This window comes from Varanus komodoensis, unplaced genomic scaffold (assembly GCF_004798865.1).
Source record: "Varanus komodoensis strain SLA01 unplaced genomic scaffold, ASM479886v1 scaffold144, whole genome shotgun sequence".
Lineage (NCBI taxonomy): Eukaryota > Metazoa > Chordata > Lepidosauria > Squamata > Varanidae > Varanus > Varanus komodoensis.
The window spans coordinates 64,063-79,680 of record NW_025335418.1 but is presented as its reverse complement, the minus strand read 5'-3'; the positions used below and the strand labels follow the sequence as shown (position 1 = coordinate 79,680).

General features: G+C 50.1%; 1 protein-coding gene across 2 annotated transcripts; it reads right to left on the bottom strand.

Moving 5' to 3' along the window:
* Positions 1–736: 736 nt before the first annotated feature.
* LOC123020204 (zinc finger protein 883-like) lies at positions 737–15,618 on the bottom strand. Of its 2 annotated transcripts, XM_044423637.1 has the most exons (7): positions 15,552–15,618; positions 10,905–11,022; positions 10,510–10,758; positions 10,136–10,229; positions 9,013–9,080; positions 5,392–5,518; positions 737–2,793 (listed from the first exon to the last, which is right to left on the bottom strand). In XM_044423637.1, the coding sequence occupies exons 2-7, from the start codon at positions 10,917–10,919 to the stop codon at positions 1,235–1,237; spliced, it is 2,112 nt and encodes a 703-aa protein (XP_044279572.1). In that variant the 5' UTR covers positions 10,920–11,022; positions 15,552–15,618; the 3' UTR covers positions 737–1,234. The 2 variants fall into 2 exon arrangements, with proteins under 2 accessions (XP_044279572.1, XP_044279571.1); XM_044423636.1 differs by having other exon boundaries at positions 10,510–11,022.

Below are 15,618 nucleotides of genomic sequence, written 5' to 3'. Positions count from 1 at the left end.
TTCCCCCCATCCCTGAGTGGGGAGATGGCCGAGATCATGCTGGGGGCCGGGGGGAGATGGCTGAGATCACGCCTGTCTTTCCTGCAGGAGCGCAACCGTGATCTCAGCCATCTACCCACCCCCAGCAGGGCCGTGATAGCACCCATCGTCCCTGCCAGAGCAGGACTGCAATCGCGGCCATAGATGGGCGATCGTGGGTGCACTTGGGCGGGGGGAGACGGGCACGATTGCAGGCGCACCGGGGGGAGACGGACCTGATCCAGGGTGTGCTGGGGTGCAGGGAGATGGGCACGATCGCGATCGTCACCCGATGCAGAATTCATGACCTGATGCGAAATTTTTCAGAAATTTCTGGTCACGGCCCTATTTGGTTGTGAACTGAGGCGCTCATGAGCCGAGGTATCACAGTACAATCTAGAATTACATTCTAGAAACTATACTCAGCCTGGCCAATATTCAGGGTGAAGATTTTATCTGGTTGTGGAAGGACTCCGATTAAGTGTAGCTAATTCAGAGTGACTGGAAACCCAATCTGAGCAAATCTCTGGACTGGGGCACAGTGTGGGCACGGGAGATTCAAGCTGTCTTCACCGTGGCACGAGTCTCTTCTCACTTCACATCTTTAGCCAACAACACCAGAGGAAAGCGAAAACTCTGCTCGCCTCCCTTAAGGCGAATCAAAAATTCTTCCAATTTCCCTCCCACATTACCAACTGCAAGAATCCGGCAATGCCAGTCTTAGAGAAATGTGTTTAATACTGCAACATTGCTTGGAAGGGGGGGTACAAAAAGAACCCCAGTCCCCCAATCGGAAGAAATTTTCTGCAAGTGTATAGAACAGGGTAATAAAATAAAACAGAGAATTAAGGCACGAGGAAACTAAAGGGAAGGTTACGCCAGACGGCCAACTGCTGATCATCAGCAAGTGGTGACAGGATGTAGTGAAGGCACGAAACATACATTACAGGTTACCAAAGATTACACACCCCAAACCGAGAGATCGGCCCCATAGTCCTGTTTGCAAAGCATGTGGCTGGCTGGCTCCGAGGACCATCACCTTAAGAAGGGACTGCATTAAATGTCCATTTCTGACTCATGAATCTGCTTAACACTGAAAGACGCTCTTTTCATACCTGCAGGTTTTCCTGAGGAAGAGATGTATCTGCAAAGGGATTATCTAATGCTTATAAAGGCTGGCTGGGCCAGAAGTCTGTTACTCAGTCTCCGAAATGTTCTACAGCTCTTCCTGTTTGAATTCTTGGAGAGGACACAGGACTGGCACACCGTCTGAAGCCAGTTCAACACTCCAAGTCATTATTGCTTTCCCTTCCTCTCCATGACTTCTCTGGTGTCTTCTCAGCTTGCACTTATCATAAAAGCTCTTTTCGCATTCCATGCAGGAATGTGCTTTTTCTCCGGAGTGGATCTTTTGATGTCGAATAAGGTTTCGCCTCTGGCTGAAACTCTTTCCGCATTCCAAGCACTGAAAGGGTTTCTCTTCTGTGTGGACTCTTTGATGAGAAGTAAGACTTGACCTCTGGCTGAAGCTCTTCCCACACTCCAAGCATTCATAGGGCTTCTCCCCGGTGTGGGTTCTTTGATGCAAAGTAAAGTTATCACCACGGTGGAAGCTCTTCCCACACTCCAAGCATTTATAGGGCTTGATTCTGCTGTGCATTCTTTGGTGGGAAGTGAGATATATCCTCTGACTGAAGCTCCTTCCGCACTCCAAGCATTTAAAGGGTTTCTCCCCTGTGTGGATTCTTTGGTGCTTAAGAAGGCGCGACTTATCATAAAAGCTCTTGCTGCATTCGGAGCAGTTGTAACGCTTCTCTCCTATGTGGATTCGCTGATGTGACGTAAGGTTGGAGCTCCGATGAAAGCTTTTTCCGCAGACCAGGCATTTGTACGGTTTCTCCCCGGTGTGGATCCCTTCGTGGGACGTGAGCTGTGAACGGCGAATGAAGCTCTTGCCGCACACCAGACACTTATGGGGCTTATCTCTGGAATGAATTAACTGATGGAGATTCAGTCCCGACTTGTCGCAGAAACTCCTGTTGCAGATCGAGCAATTATATGGTTTCTCCCCTGTGTGTTTTCTAAGATGGGAAGCGAGGTTTGTGCTCCTGTTGAAGCTCTTTCCACACTCCGAGCACTGATAGGGTTTCTCCCCGGTGTGAATCCTCCGATGGGAACTGAAGTGGGTACGCTCCCTAAAGCTCTTTCCACACTCCGGGCACTGGTAGGGTTTCTCTCCTTTGTGCTTTCTGAGATGGGAAGCGAGGTTGGCACTCCTGCTGAAGCTCTTCCCGCACTCCGAGCATGTGTATGGCTTCTCCCCGGTGTGGATCCTCCGATGCGAAGTGAAGTGTGCACGCTCCCTGAAGCTCTTTCCACACTCCAGGCACTGATACGGCCTCTCCCCCGTGTGGATCCTCTGGTGAGATGTCAGGTGTGAGTTCTGCCTGAAGCATTTTCCGCACTCTGGACATTTATGCTGCTTCTGACCTGTGTGGATGCTTTTATGGACATTGAAGTGGGATTTGTGGTTAAAGGTTTTCTCGCATACCGGGCAGATGTACCTTTTCTTTTCCTTTTGCTTTTCTTGTGGAGCTTGACCTTCAAGGAAGTTCTTCCCCTGCCAAGATGTATACCTCAGATTCCTAATTTGGGCCCCTTGCTGCTCCCTTGGTCCTTCGAGATTGATGAAGACTTGTTCCATCTCTTGAATCGCATTTCTTTCTGAGAATGCCCCAGATGGTCTGTCATCATTGTTAGTATCCCACCCATCACCTGATGGAGGAGAGAGAGAGAGAAAGAAGAGACAGACAGAGAAACAGACAAGATAATAAAGGCAGAGACAACAGAGAGAGAGGTAGAGAGAGACAAGAGACAGAGACAATAGAGGCAGAGACAACAGAGAGAGAGGCAGAGGCAGAGAGAGAAAGAGGGAGAGAGAGACAAGAGGCAAGAGGCAGAAAGAAAGACAAGAAACAGAGACAATAGAGGCAGAGGCAGAGACAACAGAGAGAGAGGCAGAGGCAGAGAGAGGAAGGTAGAGAGAAAAGCCAAGAGGCAGAGACACAGAAAGAGAGGCAGAGAGAGAACAAGAACAAACTCTGGTCAGAGCATGTGGAGGAAAACGGAAACTTTTGATCAAGGATCACCCTATGAACTCAAATGGGACCCAAAGAATAGTACTCTGCCTGCACTAGAGTTATAGCCCAACTTTTCCCTCTTCCAAGGAGCTCTAAGTACCTACAAAGGAGGCTTCTCCTCTCCATCTTACCCTTACAGCAACCCTGTGAGATGTGTCCAGCTGAGGGTCCATGACAGGCGTGAAGACACCCAGGGAGCTTCATGGCCAAGTGGGGACTAGACCCCTTTCCCTCCAACTCCCAGGCCACCACTGCACCCCACTGCCCTTCACTGACCCTTTCTCAGTGTTGTGGCAGACAAGGTTAAGATGGGGCTGTTTTACACACACCCTGAGGCCACAGTATGATCTGTTGAATTCCAGCTCTATGCTTTCATAGAATCATAGAATGACAGGGTTGGAAGGGGCCATGAAGGCCATTGGTGTTGCACGACACCAAGTTCCACCAACCCACTCAAAGGGCTGTCCAGGTTCTTTTTCTGAATCTCTCCAGTGTGGGAGAGCCCAGAACCTCTCCAGGCAGCTGGTTCTACTGTTGCATTGCTCTGACAGTGAGGAAGCTCTTCCTGATGTCCAGCCTGGATCTGGGTTGTCGCAACTTGAATTGGCTGCTCCGTGTCCTGCACTTTGGCATCAGCAAGAAGAGATCTTGACCTTCCTCTTTGTGACAGCCTTTGAGGCACTTACAGAGGGACACCACGTCCCCCCTCAGTCTTCTCTTCTCAAGACTGAACGTGCCCAGTTCTCTCAGTCTCTCCTCACGGGGCAGTGTTTCCAAACCCTGGATCATTTTCGTTGCCCTCCTCTGCACCCTTTCTAATTTACCTGTGTCTTTCTTAAATCTTGGTGCCCAGAACTGGACACAATATTCCAGGTGAGGTCTGACTAGTGAAGAATATAAGGGAACTGCTACTTTGTCTGAACCACAACCTGTTGCAAAGAAACTGTGGTTTGTTAACTGGCTATAAACCACAGAGAGAAGGCATGGTCTTTTTCTGGCTGGGTATTTATTTATCTAAAACTTCTCAGGACCATCCCATTACTGAAGTCTTGGGACAGTTTAACAATACAAAATGTATTTTTTAAAAAATACAGCATCCTAAAATTTAACTAATGATAAAACCCCAATTAAAACAGTCGGGTCTTAAAACATTGGGAAAATAAAAAGATTTTGACCTGGCACAGAAAAGAAGAAAGTGATGGTACCAGACGAGACTCTTTGGCTATAGGCTTGTGTCCACAATTCCAGCATCTTGCTTATTTAGCTGCCATCCGTAATATGTAAGCTGCAATGGGAACTTACTGCAACTTGATTTGGTATCCAAACCTGGCAGGGGTGCCCTGGAGTTGTCGGTACTGGATCTCTACGAGTCCAATTTAAAACTTTAGCTGCACCATTTTAGCTATGTTTTTGCAATTTTGGGGTGTGATACTAAATTCCATGTTTCTAAGGTTTTGTCTTTTGGTACTGTCCATGGGGTTTTCATGGCAAAGATACTGGAGTGGGTTGCCATGTCTTTTATACTGCTCTTTAGAAGGCCAGACACTGAAGATGAAGCTGAAATACTTTGGCCACCTAATGAGAAGGAAGGACTCCCTGGAGAAGAGCCTAATGCTGGGAACAAATGATGGCAAAAGAAGAAGGGGACGGCAGAGAATGAGGTGGCTAGATGGAGTCACGGAAGCAGTTTTTGTGAGCGTAAGCGGACTCCAGGGGATGGTGGAGGCCAGGAAAGCCTGGAGGAAGGTTGTCCATGGGGTCGCGATGGGTCGGACATGACTTTGCGACTAACAACAAGGTTTTGTCATACTTGAGAAACCTCCCTGTTTCATGATCACTGTTTCAGTGTGAAAACTGCATTTGGTTTCAATTTTTTCTCAGCTTTCCTTTCATACGGAGAGGTTTGCCTGGTGCCGAGCTTATACTCTTTTCAGCGCCGGGTCAAACCCTTTTTATTTCACCGTTATTTTAAAAATTAGTATTTTAATGTAACAATTGTGTTTAATTTATTTTATTGGCTTTACGTTATTGATTTATTGCTATAGATTGCTTTAATGTATTTGATTTGAATTGATTGTAAGCCGTCCTGAGATGCCATGCATAAATAGAATAAATAAATAGAATAGACTTAATAGAATAAATAAATACTCCAGCCTGGTGAAAGGCCTGCCTGCAGAGAAGAACAGTGGATCTGGGTCCTTCCCAACTCTTTCTGCTCAAAGGGGACCCTTACCCAGCGAGGACATGTTCCTGGAGTTCTCCAGCATGACTTCCCGGTGCAGGGACTTCTGGCCTGAATCCAGCAGGGCCCACTCCTCGTTGGTGAAGTACACAGCCACCTCTTCGAAGGTCATGGGGCACTGAAAGAGAAAGAAACACATTTCCCATTACGACACCCAGACAGGTGTGGCACCTCCTCCTCCTGCACTCGTAATTCCCCCTGCAAAGCTTTGTGATGGATGCATGCGCAAGCCCCACGGGGACAGCTGGCTGCCTCCACCGGAGGATGCACTTGCACCAAGTCGCAGTAATTTTGGTGTGTCAGGAACTGCATTTGAAGAGCCTCCGGAAGCTTCACTTGGTCCAGAACGTGCAGCGAAGATGTTGCCCTGGGAGAATATGACATGAGCCGGCAACAGCTTCAGCGCTCACAAATTTTGTTCATGGAAGTGGAAGTGTTGGACAGAAAGAGTGCTCATTAATGGCACCTTCTCAGGTTGGATGGAGGTAATTAGTGGGGCGCCAAAGGGTTCAGTCCTGGGCCCAGTGCTCTTCAACATCTGAACTGATGATTTAGATGAGGAAGTACAAGGAGAGATAATCAGATTTCCAGACTATACAAAACTGGGTAGAATAGCAAACACCCTAGAAGACAGAACAAAGATCCAGGGCGATCCTGATAAACTTGGACACTGGGCTGAAAGCAACAGAACGAGATTCAACAAGGACAAGTGCCAAATACTCCACTGAGAAAAAAGAAACCAAAGGCATCGATACAAGTTGGGGAATATGTGGCTCAGCAGAACTGAAAAGGAAAAAGATCTTGGAGTAATTGTGGACAATAGGCTAAACATGAGCCAACAATGCAATGCAGCTGCCAAAAGGGCAAATGCTATTTTGGGATGCATTAACAGAAGTATTACTTCAAGATCACAAGAAGAAGCAGTTCCTCTATACTCCTCACTAGTCAGACCTCACCTGGAATACTGTGTCCAGTTCTGGGCACCAAGATTTAAGAAAGACGCAGGTAAATTAGAAAGGGTCCAGCAGAAAGCGACAAAAATGATGCAGGGTTTGGAAACACTGCCCTATGAGGAGAGACTGAGAGACCTGGGCATGTTCAGCCTTGAGAAGAGAAGACTGAGGGGGGACATGATATCCCTCTATAAGGACCTCAAAGGATGTCACAAAGAGGGAGGTCAAGATCTCTTCTTGCTAATGCCAGAATGTGGGACAAGGAATAATCAATTCAAGTTGCACCAGCCCAGATTCAGGCTGGACATCAGGAAGAGCTTCCTCAGAGCAATACGACAGTGGAACCATCTGCCTAGAGAGGGGGTGGGATCCCCACACTGGAGACATTCAGGATGAAACTGGGCGGTCATCTGAGTGGGATGATGTAAATTGGTGTCCTGCAACAGCAGAAGCTGGACCCGATGGCCTTCATGGGGTCATCCTCTTCCAACTCTTCTGTTCTCGGATTCTACGAGATGAGAACTGAGGCTCCAGGAGAACTTAGATACTGAGTTCAGAGATGAAAATTCAGGGTGGAATATGGGTCGAGTGTGGGCTATTACTGAGACCATCCTGAGACTTTTGGTAATGAGAACAGTATAGAAAAGCTTTAAATACATGCACACATACTGGGCTCTTGGTGGAACACACATGATTGTGTTGTAAAACCAGTTGTGATAACAATCCATGGTGGACCACCCAACCAAAATCAAGCTGTGGGTCCTCGCTCAGGGTTATTTGGGGCCACTGCACCAGGCGGTACAGGAACCTCCATCTTGGCAAAAAGCTGTACTCAGAGCTGGTGTGGTCCAAAAGGTCCCTGCATGGATTTTGGAGCTTTGCCTTTCCTGGGAAGGTTGTGGATGGAGCGATGACGCTGTGGGGCAGAATTGCCACCTCAGTTCCCCAACTCTGCCCAGCCACCAAGGGAAGGCTCCAAAATGGATGTTTGTGGGGCAGGTCTGGGGCACGAAGGGAGGCAGATCCAGCAGAAGTGGAGGCCCCGGTTCCCATCCCTGCCTGGGGCCAGACAGGGAGCAATGCAGGATCAGGGGCCTGCCTTTCCTGGGAAGGTTGTGGATGGAGCGATGACGCTGTGGGGCAGAATTGCCACCTCAGTTCCCCAACTCTGCCCAGCCACCAAGGGAAGGCTCCAAAATGGATGTTTGTGGGGCAGGTCTGGGGCACGAAGGGAGGCAGATCCAGCAGAAGTGGAGGCCCCGGTTCCCATCCCTGCCTGGGGCCAGACAGGGAGCAATGCAGGATCAGGGGCCTGCCTAGTCCGAATGCAGAAGCAGAGGATGGGGAAGGGGGAGAAGGCCCTGTCGCTTCCCCCCACCCTGACTGGCACCACTGGTGACGCCTAGGAGAGAGGGAGGACCGCTAGATCCCAGTCCCACATCGCCTGGGAGCCGGTCCTATAGGAGAGTGGCCAAAATGTGGAGGAAGACTGTGGGGACCCACCACGGGAGACCCATCTGCCCCCTCCCTGATCCCCCCCCCCATCTCTCTCTCTCATGGCTAAAGGCTGTTTCGATCATGATGAGCAACTTGTTAGCTTAAATCTTTTGTGAGCTGTCGTAAGCAATGTAAATACATGTGGACAGGCTGGGTAAATATCTTTCCAATCAATCAATCAATCAATCAATCAATCATCAGCGTCTATTTTTAACAGCTGCACCGCATATGCTACTTCTGCTCCCATTTTAAGACGCCACGTGCTGCTTTCAACATTGCAATTCGCCTCGGGATTGCAATCCACCAGAGGGGACAGCACAGAAGCCGGTCAATAAATCTATTTTCACAACAGCCTTGTGAGGTAGGCCAAGTGAAGAGGCAGCAACTGAACTTAGCCCCCCCCCCCCCCCCAAAATGAACTGCTGCAGCAAAGCAGGGACTTGAACTTCGGTCTCCACAGTGCAGCCTTTCCTACTCTGACCATGTTGTCTGGGGATGATGGGAATGGTACCCCCACACATCTGAAGACGCCAGGTATAGGGAGTACGCATCTATTTGTTATTTATTTAATTTACTTGTTTACAAATAAATAAATTAAGCGTTATTTTAAAAATTAGCATTTTTAGTGGTTCATAGTCGCTGTTAATTTGATTCATCTGTATTGGTTTATAGTAATTTTATCATACTGTTTGGTTGCTTGTTTTTATGACTATTGGTTTTAATCTTGTAAGCCGTCCTGAGACGCGATAGTGAAGGAGGGCATATAAACGGTTTAAATAAAATAAATAAATAAAGTTATTGCATTTATATACCACCCCAATAGCCCAAAGGGCCCTCTGGGCGGCTTCCGAGCATCTAGGAAGTCTGGGTGGTGTAGCAGTGGGAGGGGTGGATCAGGACTCAGGAGATCTGGGTTCGAGGGTCCACCTGGACACGGAGTGCACTGGGTGACTTTGGGCCAGTCCCGGGCTCTCAGCTTTGTCTACCTCACAGGGTTGTGCGGTTAGGATAAAATACAGGTGGAAGAGAAGACCGTGTAAGGAAAAGAGGTGCGCCTCGCCGAGAGGATGCCGGGCTGCGCACCATCGATGCCTTGAGCTCCGTAACAAAAATGGACACACGCACAGACATGGTCCTCCAGACACGTCGGCCCATCCCCTACCTGAACAGCTTCTGCATCACCACAAACTGGAGACCCTTCCGTGAGCATCAGCGGCGACCCTCCGTGGCCTGTGAGGAAGAGGAAGGTGGAGAAGCAAGTCTCTTTGAAGCCGTGTGAATGAACGGTTGGAGGCAACCCCCGTTTGTCCGCGTGGGTCAAGGCGTTCTTCTAAAAGTGGCAGATGCATATCAGGTGGGGAGCATGGGATGAAGGGGGTTCGAATTGAGGAGAAGGTACTCCGGATCCAGAAGGATCTGGACAGACTGTGGAAGTGGGCAGGAGAGAACAGGATGGCGTTCAATGTGGATAAGTGCAAAGTCTTGCACTTGGGGCCTAGGAATAGGTGTCGTAAGTACAGGTTAGGGGACAAGTGGCTGGAGAGCAGCACTTGTGAAAGGGACCTCAGGGTACTGGTCAAATGCAGGCTAAACATGACCTAGCAGTGTGCTGTGATGGCCAAGAGGGCGAACGCCACCCTTGACTGCATAGACAGAAACAACCAAGATGGAGAGAGGTATTGCTGCCACTCTACACGACTCTGGTGCGCCTGCAACTGGAGTATTGTGCTCAGCTTTGGGCCCCTCGTTACAGGAAGGATATAGCCAGGTCTGAGTCAGAGCAGCGTACGACCACAAGGTTGGTGGCCGGTTTCTGGGGATGGGGTATGAGGCGAGACTGAGGGAACTGGGTCTCTTCAGCCTGGAGAAGAGGAGACTCAGAGGGGATCTGTTGGAGACATACAGGTATGTGAGGAGGTGTCACATGGAGATGGGCAGAGACCTGTTCTCCCCTGCAGAGGAGAGCAAGACACACTCCAACAGAGCAAAGCTCAGGGAAGCAAGGTTCAATTTGGATGCCAGGAAGCACTTCCTGACCGTTAGGACCCCGAGGGTGTGGAATGGGCTTCCACGAGAGGTCGTTGAGGCCCCATGGGTGAGGGTGTCCAAGGATAGGCCGGACATGCACATGGGAGGCATGTCGTGAGCAGAGCCGGCTGGAGCAGGGGGTCAGACTAGATGGCCTGGGAGGCCCCTTCTGACTCCCTCTGTCTGTATGTTTCTATGAATTTCTCTTGAGGACTTCATGGACCTCAGGACCTCAGGCACGGGGAATTTTCACTTACCTTGTGAACTGTCCCAGCCTTGCTCCTCCTGCGAGGTCCCTCCAGGAAGCAATGAAGCAGGAGATGCAGTGACCACTTCCAGGAGTTCTTGCTTCTGCAAACCCGGCCAGAGTCCAATGCACGGATGGGAAGAGAAGTTGGAAAGGGAAAAAGCTTAAGGGAATGATGCACCCAAGGGAGAGATGGCCACCCTCTTCCTCTCTCCGCTGACCCTTCTGGCTTCAGCGGGGCCAGAGCGCAATCTGGCCATCCCCTCCTGGCCAGATAATTATCCCGAGGAGGCAAGATGGCCAGAGACAAGATTTCTCCCTCCTATGGAGCCCAAAGAAGGATATCACAAATACAGGAACTACCAGGAGAAAACTCTCCCTCACCTGCAGATCTTCCTGCTTCTCATCTTCTGCCTGGCTCAGGAGGAACCCTTCTGCCAGGGCCACCGCCTGGGAACTGGTCTCTGGCCCGCATCCCCTGACCCAGCTCTCCATCTCCGGGGGCAGGACAGCCAAAAAGTGCTCCAGGATCACCAGGTCCAGCATCTGTGCTTTCGTGTGCCTCTCGGGCTTCAGCCAGTGATGGCAAAGCTGGTAGAGCCGGCTGCAGACCTCACGGGGGCCCTCGGATTCCTGGTAGTGCAAATGTCTGAAGCGCCGGCACTGTGCACCCGAGCTGGAGGTGTCCCCAGCAAGGATATCCGGCACTGTCCCTGCCCACAGCTCCCTCCCCTCGCCAGCCTGGAAGGATTCGGATTCCCCGGCTGCGGTCTGCCCACCTGGGCTTGCTGCATCCATTTCGGAGCTGTGCAGACGTCGGATTCTTGGTCACGGGGGGATGCTTTCTGGAGCAAACGTGGATCCCTGGATCCCTCCAGCTGCCAAGGTGGGGATCTCCTGCAGGAAAGAAGACAACCTCGTTGGTTTCTGGAGCCAGTCCACGCTGCTGGTGTTGCTGACCCCTCCCAACCTCTCTGCCCGTGCTCTGAGACCATAACTCAAGTGTGAGACCCCCTCACTCTTGGATTCCGGGGGGGGGCATTCATGAGCTGGTCTTTTCTGCAGTGGCCCCAAACTGAGGAACACCCCCCAGTGAGATGTACAATGTCTAAAGCCTTGGGTGGATGCGGATTAAAAAAAAACCTTTTGGGAATATTGTGGGGGGGGGGGCGAAAATGCAGTCTTAGCAACAGTGGTAGGTCGAAAGTCACTTTCTTATTTTGGTTTGGGATCAAAACGATCCTATTTGGCGTATCAAAGTACAGCTTGTTCAGGTAAGTAGAAACGGCATTTACTTTGCAAAGTTAGTCCATGTCCTGAACTGTAAGGAACCGCTTTGCTCTTGCCAGATTCTGGGGAGAGGCAGGCCCAAAAGGAAGCCGGAGGAAGCCGTCGAGATGAGTAAAACAAGGATCTACCCACTAGACCTCTCCCCCACTGCTGAAGAGACGGGGCACTTGTTCCCATAAAATCCGCTCGCATTTGAGAGTTGCGGTCTCCGTTTACAACCTGAGGCTTGCTTGTTTTCCATGCACAAACATCACAATGATCAGATACTGCACTGTCCTACATGAAAAGTATATAGGTTTTAGAAAATATTTTTAGGGAGTAAATATATGAAGACCTTCTTTAAAATTTGATTATTTTGAAGAAAAATGAGATAGTGTTAACTGGTGTCTTGGGACCCGATGACCTTCTTGGCCCCTTCTAACTGTGCTATGTTATGATTCTATGAATCCCTAATATATTTTTTTTTATTTTCAGAAATTTTTCCAGGAAAAAATAATAGTCTGGGGAAAATCCTACCTTTCCCCCTGGAATGTTTCCAGCCTGTCACATTTCTATACAGGTCTGGTTGGCATTGACTTTACTGACTTTTCAGAAACAGAATAGTTTTTATTTTTAGTATGTTTGATTCAGCATTCCCAAACCATTTCCCCATGTTTTAGCTGCTCCTAGGCGTTTGTTGCTGAATTATTGCTGCTACTTTAAAAAGTCATTTTAGTGTTTTTATTATATTTATTCTTATTATGCATGCCACCCAGAGATCTTTGGCTATGGAGCAACTCATTAACTGAATGAATAGAAAAAATGTGTTTTACTGTTTCATCCCTGCAGTGGTGTTCTTAGGTGGTTCATTCCTCATTTTGTAATAATTTAGAAGGGCTCCTGGCCTGAGAGATGGCCAAGAAATAGTTTAAATAACTATTTAATACATGAAATTAAGAGCCACGTGCCAAAACAAGGATATGTAGCAACTAGAAACTCTTTCCCCCACCACTGCTGACATTAAAGGGTGTTGGTCCATCCAGACGCAGAGTCCTGTGTAGCTTGAAAGCTCACACACATGGCTTTTCCCAGCGGGGTAAATGTGGGTACAGAAAGACAGCCCTGCTGAGCCGGACCCCAACCTCCTGTCCATGCAGGGGCCAACCAGCCGCTCCCATGGGAACCCCACAAAAAGGGCAGGAGCACAAAAGTGCCCCCCTGCCCATGATCCCCAGTGACATGGGGACTGACTCTCAGTCACTCTAGCCTACATCACAGGGTTGTTGGGCAGATAAAACAGGGGGGAGGACTTGGGTTCCTTGCAAGAGTGAAACAGGAGAGGCAGTGATGCAATGCCACGATGATGATCAGAGGTCCGCCTGGCGCCATCATTATATGCTTTTCGGTGCCTGGTCAAGACCTTTTTATTTGACCAATATTTTAATGCTAATCAATTTTAATTGTATATTTATTTATCTAATTTATTTCAACCATAGCATTTATATGCTCAGTTGTGGTCTAGACAATTTATTTTGCTTAGGATTTATAATACACTGCAGGCTGTCCAGAGACGACAGTGATGGACAGTCTATGAATCCCATAAATAAATAAATAAATAAATGATGATGATGATGATGATGATGATGATGATGATGATGATGATAATGGCAGGGTGTTCAAGTAAGGCTGAGACACACACTGCCCCTGGTCCTGGACTGATGGGAGGCAAGCATCAGGACCAACAGGGGCAGACAGAGGGCCTGTGTCTCCATGAATTTGCCCCACTCCCTTTGGAAGTGATCCACATCTGTGCCCGTCACCCCATCTTGTGACAGTGAGTTCCACAGTTTAAATGAGCCCTGGGCGAAGACGGGGCCTCTTCCATCCACCTTGTATCTCCTCATCCACACCGACAAGGAGCTACTTCCTGGAGAGTGGTCTGTCTGGAAAAGGCCTATGCTTCTCAGCCGGGAGTCCTGCTTTGGGAACGGGGCAGGGACTCTGCAGGGGAACAAGGTTTCTGGGATGCATCTGAAGCTGCAGCAGCGTCAGCTCCAGACTGGAAAGTCTGCAAAACAGTGGCAAACCAATTGTGGGAACCGCTGCAAGGAAGGCCTCCCAGCATAGAAACAAAGGAACAGAGTGAGTCAGAAGGGACTTCTCGGGCCATCTAGTCTGACCCCGGCTCCGCTCACGACATGCCCACCATGTGCATGTCCAGCATCGCCAGTGTGGAGAAGTCAGGGTGCCCAGCTTGGCTCCATGGGATGACCAGGCTGAACCCAGGTACTGGGAGAAAGGAACGGCTCCCAATCCACCTTCTCCACATCTGGCACGGAGGTGACCCCGGATGCTGGAGCTGGAGGGCGGCTCCCAGCATTCCGGGCCAGCGTGCTGGGTGGGGATGGTGGGAATTGCGGCTCATGGCCATGCATTTCTGAGCTTGTGGAGTCATCTGTGGACCCAAACTGTGGATGCAGGAGAAGGCCCCGAGGAGGGCAATAGGGAGCACAGTGGGGCAAGAGGGGCAACCACCCATGGAGGTGGTTGCCCCTACGGCCTGCTGGGGAGCTTTAACTTGGGAGTCTGGCACAGAGCAGGGGCTGCACCGGGTGGCCCTCTGGCCCCTTCCAGGACTGCATCTGCTGCCAGACTTTGCAGACCCCCAAGTCAAAGTTCCAGAAAAACATCTATTTCTGCTTCACTGACTATGCTAAAGCCTTTGATTGTGTGGATCACAAAAAATTGTGGCAAGTTCTTAAAGAGATGGTAGTCCATGACCATCTTATTTGCCTCTTGAGAAACCTATATGCGGGTCAAGAAGCAGCTGGGAGAACTGGACACAGAACCACTGATTGGTGAGAAAGGAGTTCGGCAAGGCTGTATACTGTCACCCTGTGTATTTAACTTATATGCAGAGCATTTCATGAGAAAGGTGGAACTAGAGAAATCACTAGTTGGAATTAGGATTGCTGGGAGAAATATCAACAACCTCAGATATGCAGGTGACACCATTCTCATGGCAGAAAGTGAAAAGGAACTAAAGAGCCTCTTGATGCGGTGAAGGAGGAGAGCACAAAAGTTGGCTTGAAACTCAACATTAGGAAAACTAAGATCATGGCATCTGGTCCTCTCACTTCCTGGCAAATAGACAGGGGAAAAATGGAGGTAGTGCCAGATTTTATTTTCCTGGGCTCCAAGGTCACCTCAGACGGGGACTGTAGCCAAGAAATTGAAAGACGCTTGCTCCTGCGGAGGAAAGCTATGGCAAATCTAGACAGCATACTAAAAAGCAGAGACATCACCTTGCCAACAAAAGTGCGTATAGTCAGGGCTATGGTTTTCCCAGTTGCAATGTATGGCTGTGAAAGTTGGACCATAAGAAAGGCTGTGCGCCAAAGGATTGAGGCCTTTGAATTGTGGTGCTGGAGGAGACTCCTGCGAGTCCCTCGGACCGCAAGGCGATCAAACCTGTCAGTCCTAGAGGAGATCAACCCCGACTGCTCTCTAGAAGGCCAGATCCTGAAGATGAAGCTCAAATACTTTGGCCACCTAATGAGAAGGAAGGACTCCCTGGAGAAGAGCCTAATGCTGGGGACAATAGATGGCAAAAGAAGGAGGGGACAGCAGAGGATGAGGTGGCTGGATGGAGTCACTGAAGCAGTTGGGTTGAGCTTGGGTGGACTCCGGGGTTGGTGGAGGGCAGGAAGGCCTGGAGGAAGGTTGTCCATGGGGTCGCGATGGGTCGGACGCGACTTCGCGACTAACAGCAGCAAGCCAAGAGGCAGGGAGCTTCCCCAGCCCGGCGCAGCCAGCAGATCGTGGCTCGAAGTCCCCGGGGGTTAGCCTGCTCCGCCGGCCACGTCCCGCCTCCGGCTCCGCAGGGACCTCCGTCCACGCAGCAGCGCTAGCCCCGCAGGCAGCTTCGCCCCTCCCTTCACTCCTCCACTTGCCGGTCCCCAGTCTCCTGCCCCCGCGCGGAGGACGGAAGCGGGGACGGTGGCAGTGGTGGCGGGCGGGTCCTGCGCTTTTGAGCCGGGCCTCCCTGCATGCGGAGGAAGGCTCTTCCACCACGGAACCACCCCAGCCCCCCCACAATTAGGGAGCCACCCGCCCTGCAGAAATCACCCCATCCCCCGATCTTCCATTGCACTCACCCGATTCCCAAATGGAGAGGAAGTGAAACCTCCCCGCTGCCTCTCTAGGAAAGCGAGCAATGGCTTT